This window comes from Octopus bimaculoides, chromosome 24 (genome assembly GCF_001194135.2).
Source record: "Octopus bimaculoides isolate UCB-OBI-ISO-001 chromosome 24, ASM119413v2, whole genome shotgun sequence".
In the NCBI taxonomy this organism is placed as follows: domain Eukaryota; kingdom Metazoa; phylum Mollusca; class Cephalopoda; order Octopoda; family Octopodidae; genus Octopus; species Octopus bimaculoides.
In genome coordinates, this window is record NC_069004.1 from 32,830,822 (window position 1) to 32,835,964 (window position 5,143).

General features: G+C 40.0%; 1 protein-coding gene across 1 annotated transcript in view; it reads left to right on the forward strand.

Moving 5' to 3' along the window:
• The window catches only part of LOC106877317 (Fanconi anemia group D2 protein), a 43,714-nt gene that overhangs the window by 18,703 nt on the left and 19,868 nt on the right, over positions 1-5,143 (forward strand). The window contains exons 20-24 of the mRNA XM_014926184.2: positions 120-196; positions 858-986; positions 1,353-1,453; positions 3,691-3,806; positions 4,634-4,742. Coding sequence (XP_014781670.2) covers positions 120-196; positions 858-986; positions 1,353-1,453; positions 3,691-3,806; positions 4,634-4,742 — 532 coding nt within the window. The remainder of the gene's footprint in view (positions 1-119; positions 197-857; positions 987-1,352; positions 1,454-3,690; positions 3,807-4,633; positions 4,743-5,143) is intronic.

Genomic DNA, 5,143 nt, shown 5'->3' on the forward strand with positions numbered 1-5,143 from the left:
CTCTCTCTCTCTCTCTCTCTCTCTCTCTCTCCCTCTCCCTCTCTACAATTCTGATCACAGTCAATTCTTATAGTGAAAAGAATTATTATTTATCGGTTTCTGTCGTCTTTATTCCTCAGGAATGGATAGAAGAGAACGTTATTGCAGACTTCCAGGACAGTTATGTGATCGATGTTCAGGATGACTACTTGACAAAGTAAGAACTACTAATACTACTACTATCACTACTACTACCACCACCACCACTATTACTGCCACCACCGCTATTACTGCCACCACCACTATTACTACTACCACCACCATCAAGCTTTGAGCCTCACAGAGGCAATAACTTGTGGCTGAGACCTTTGGTGATGTGCTGTGCTTCAGAGGACCCGTCAAGCCAAATGCACCCATTCTGGTGGCACATAACAAACACCTTTCGAGCGTTGGGACTCACAAAGACAAAGTGGCTGAGTTCCTTTCGAGCATTGGGCTTCATGGAAGCAATGACAGCCCTTTGACATTATGTCATACTTGAGAAGAAGACCCATCAAGCTGAGCAAAACTGCAGTCATGGCAGATACCAGTGTCACGCAAATGGCACCTCTGCTGGTGGCACATAAAAGCACCCATTACATTCTCCAAATGGTTGGCATTAGAAAGGGCATCCAGCTGTAGAAACATTGCCAAATCAGACTGGGGCCTGGTGCAGCCTTCCAGCATGTCAGCCCAGTTAAACCGTCCAACCCATGCCAGCATGGACAACAGCCGTTAAGTGATGATGATGATTAAACAGAAAATAAAAGAAGTTCTGTTTTTTAACCTAAATTCTCTCTAAAATGATTTTTACTTTTTATTTCTTTCTCTTCTCTCAGACAAACTCTGCTTCCTATGGATTTCCAATATTCCTTGGACGATGATGTTGAAGACAACATTGCCGTGATCATCTTACCACTCTTACTCTATGGAACTGCTTCTACTTCTGTCTTTGACTATGCTGAAAGGTAAAGTTAAATTGTGAATCTCTGCAATTTCTCATTGATTTTCGCCGCCTTTACATCATTGAAGATGGCAAGCTGCCAGAATCCTTAACATGTTGGACAAAATGCTGAGTGGTATTCCATCTGGTATTATGTTCTGAGTTCAAATTCTGCCCAAGTCAACTTTACAATGAAATAAATGCTAGTTGCACACTGGGATCAGTGTCCTTGACTTACCCCTTCCCCCAAAAAAATCAGGCCTTGCGCCTATAATAGAAAGGGATCTTTATTGTCATCCCTGCTTCTTCCTTATTTTCATTGATGTTGTCATTGTTATTAACTAAAGTCATCCCTCTTTCTTTCTTTCTTTTCTATATATATCCTTTGTAGTAGCCTGTCATCTCCTTTGTGTCTCGTGCCTACCCTTCGTCTCCTTGGAGTCCACCAGTTACAGAGAAACAATAACCTTGACAACATCATGGCCTTATTAGGTGAGGGAGGAGGAGGATTTTGAAATTTCAACGTTTTTGAATTCCTATTTTTGTTGTTACCATTTTTTTAAAGCCTTTGTTAATTATAGATTGTCTTCTTAGAATCACTTTTTTTCATGGGAATTACTGTTTATAATGATGTTTAATGCTAATGAAACAGCTGTTGAGCACATGAATTACTTGTCACCTTAAGCGAGTGTCTTCTATTAAACCCCAGGTTGACTAATGCTTTGTAAGTGAATTAGATGGAAACTGTATAGAAGCCTGTCCCGTATATATATATCATCATCATCATTTAACGTCTGCTTTCCATGCTGGCATGGGTTAGATGATATGATTGGAACTGTAAACCAGAGAGCTGCACCAGGTTCCAGTCTGATTTGGCATGGTTTCTATGGCTGGATGCCCTTCCTGACTCCAACCACTCTAAGAGTGTAATGGGTGTTTTTTACGTGCCACTGGCACAGGTTCTTCTATGTGTGTATGTGTGAGAGAGAGAGAGAGTGTGTGTGTATATAGTTCAATACAGAGCAAGTAATTCACGAGAAAAATAATTTACGAAGAAATAACTTGTGACTCTGTTACTATCTAGTGTAACAATTTAAAAATGATAATATCAGAATTGATAATATAGGCGATTTTAGGACCCCCCCCCCCAAAAAAAAAGCATTAAATAGCTGAAGGATTAAAATTAATCAAAGGACATACTAAGTATGTCTACCTGCTAGAAATAACAGTCACTCTTATTTTGGCAATTTAAATAAGAGTTTTGACTGTTACTTCTAGCAGGTAGAATTACTTAGTATGTCGTTTGATTAATTTTAATTATATATATATATATATAGTCTCAGTCATTGCGTCTGTGAGACCCAACGCTCAAGAGGAACTCAGCCACTTTGTCTCCATGAGGCCCGACACATGAAAGGAACTCGGCCACTTTACCTCCGTGAGTCCCAACGCTTGAAAGGTGCTCTTTACGGTGCCAGTTACATGACATCAGCACTGGCAAATACACAAAGCGTATACGTCAAGTATGTGTGTCTTTGTGCTTGTTTATGCCCCTGTAACTTAGCGGTTCATCAAGAAGATACCAATAGAATAAGTATCAGCCTGGAAAATAAATAAATAAATAAATACTGGGATTGATTTGTTTGACTATACCCTTCAAGGTAGTGCCCCAGCATGGCCGCAGTCCAGTGATTGAATCAAGTAAAAGGTTAACCTCTGCGAAATTTATGAATTTCCTCCTTTGCCATCTAAAGATTGAGAACGAAATGTAAGGGAGATAACTCTAATCCGATTTTTAATGTGATAGAACGAAGAAAGATAACTCTAGCCCTCATTATCTCTCTCTCTCTCTTTTCCTTTTGTCTTATTGGGAGATAACTCTAATCTATTAAGTCTAAAACGAAATTGCTATTCTTCGTCTAAACGCAGAAATTATAATAACAAGCATTTGTAATCCTTTAGCTTTTACTTGTTTCGGTCTTTGGAATGCGACGATGCTGGGGCACCGCCTTGAAGAGATTTTAGTCGGTCAGTTTTTTCTTTTTTAAAGCCTGGTGCTTATTCTATCGATGTCTTTTGCCGAACTGCTAAGTTATGGGGATGTAAACGAACTAACACCGATTAAGTGGTGATGAGGGAGAAACACATACACACACATCGATATATATCGTCCAATCCATGCCAGCATGAAAAACAGACATTAAATGATGATACATGGTTCTGGGTTCAGTCCCACTGAGTGACACCTTGGACAAATGTCTTCTGCTATAGTCTTGGGCGAACCAAAGCCTTGTGAGTGGATTTGGTTGACGGAAACTGGAAGAAGTGTGTGTGTGTGTCTGCGTTTGTCGCCTACCACTGCTTAACAACCAGTGTTGGTGTGTTTACATTCCTGTAACTTAGCAATTCAGCAAAACAGAATGATAGAATAAGGAACAGGCTTAAAATGAATGAGTACAGGGGTTGATTTGTTCAACAAAAATCGTTCAAGGTGATGCTCCAGCAAGGCCACAGTCTAATGACAGCTACAAGTAAGTGATGAGAGATAAGAAAATCCTAGTTCAAGGGAGAAGTGGGTACTATTTCTAGCAATTCAAACTTCCACATGGAGGATCATTCCTGAGCCCACAGCACATTTCAAAGTTTGACGAGCAAGAGGAGTGATTTTTTCTTTTTTCTCTTCTGTCCCCCCATGATGAAGGTCATCTGTGATTGTTTATCTATTCTAGGTTGTCCGTTGTGTGTGACGACATCCCAGGTCATTGAGAAAATCGAGACAGTGTCGACCGCCGAGAAAGAAATCATATGTTCCACTTTGTTCTACACCCTGAATTGGTTTCGTGAGGTGAGTGTTCATCCTTTTGTTTTAATCAACCCCTGTAAAGTGGTTGGCATTAGGAAAGGCATCCAACAGTAAAGACAGTGGAGCTCGATGCAATCTTCTGACTTACCAACTCCTGGTAAGTCAGAGAACGAGTCAATTACATCAAATGTTTCACTGGTACTTAATTTATCACCCCCCAAAAGGATGAAAGGCAAAGTTGACCTTGGTGGAATTTGAACTCAGAATGGGAAGATGGATGAATATAATAATAATAATAATAATAATAATAACAATGGTTTCTGATTCGGACACAAGACCAGCTGTTTTGCGGATCAGAGATTGGTCAATAACCATCGACTGCAGAATTGTAACTGGTGCTTCAAAAGGGGTGAGAGGCAAAGTTGACTTTAGTTGGATTTGAACTCGGGCCATAAAGAAATGGAATGAATACTGTAAGGCACTTCTACTGACACCCAAACCATTCTGATAATCCACCATCTTTATCTAAGAACTAATAACAGTTTCTGATTTCAGCAGAAGGCCAGTTATTTTGAGGGGAGGGTGTTTGTCAAGATTATCAACCCCAGAGCTGAACTTGTCTGGGGCTTCCTTTTATCGACAGTACCCCCCATCACTTGCTGGTTCAATGTGCAAAAACCAGTTGAATAGAGTACTGTACTTGAAAACAAGCGTTGGCATCAGAAACGATGTCTGGCAGAAGAGCAGTTCTTTTTGTAGCCTCAACGACAATCGTATATCACAGATTCTTTTCCCCCCCTCCCCTCTCTCTCTCTCTCTCAGCCTGTCTCCCAATCTATCTCTTTGTCTCTCTCTCTCTCTCCTTACAGATCATTAACCTATTCAGCACCCAGAATGATCCGGAAGTTTCAGGCAAAGTTATTTTAAGGTTGAAGAACATCACAGACACACAAGAACTTCTGGTGAAGTGTCTGGCCGGTGAGTAGACAGAACTGCTGAACAAAGGTAGCACATGTAGCTTATTGTCATGTAGCTTATTGTCATGGCAATTCCCAATAAGCTCCACTTGAGTTCATCAAATGATCAAAGGCAATCTAGCCATGACCACCCCATGTTATAATATATCTAGGACTTCATTTCAACTAATGTTATATTCTAGTGGTTTTGCTGTGAATGTATGCAGAATTGTGCATTATGTGTAAATTTTGCATTTCTTTACTAAGTTTGTGTGCATCTATGCAAGTAATCATTTTTCAAATATTTTTAATTAAAAAAGATCTTGATTTCATCTTGAAAATGCTCTGCGTCTGCACATGTTTTTTCCTATTGTCATAAAGCATCTGCCCTAGTGACGATGAAGGATGTGATGGGAGGGTAAA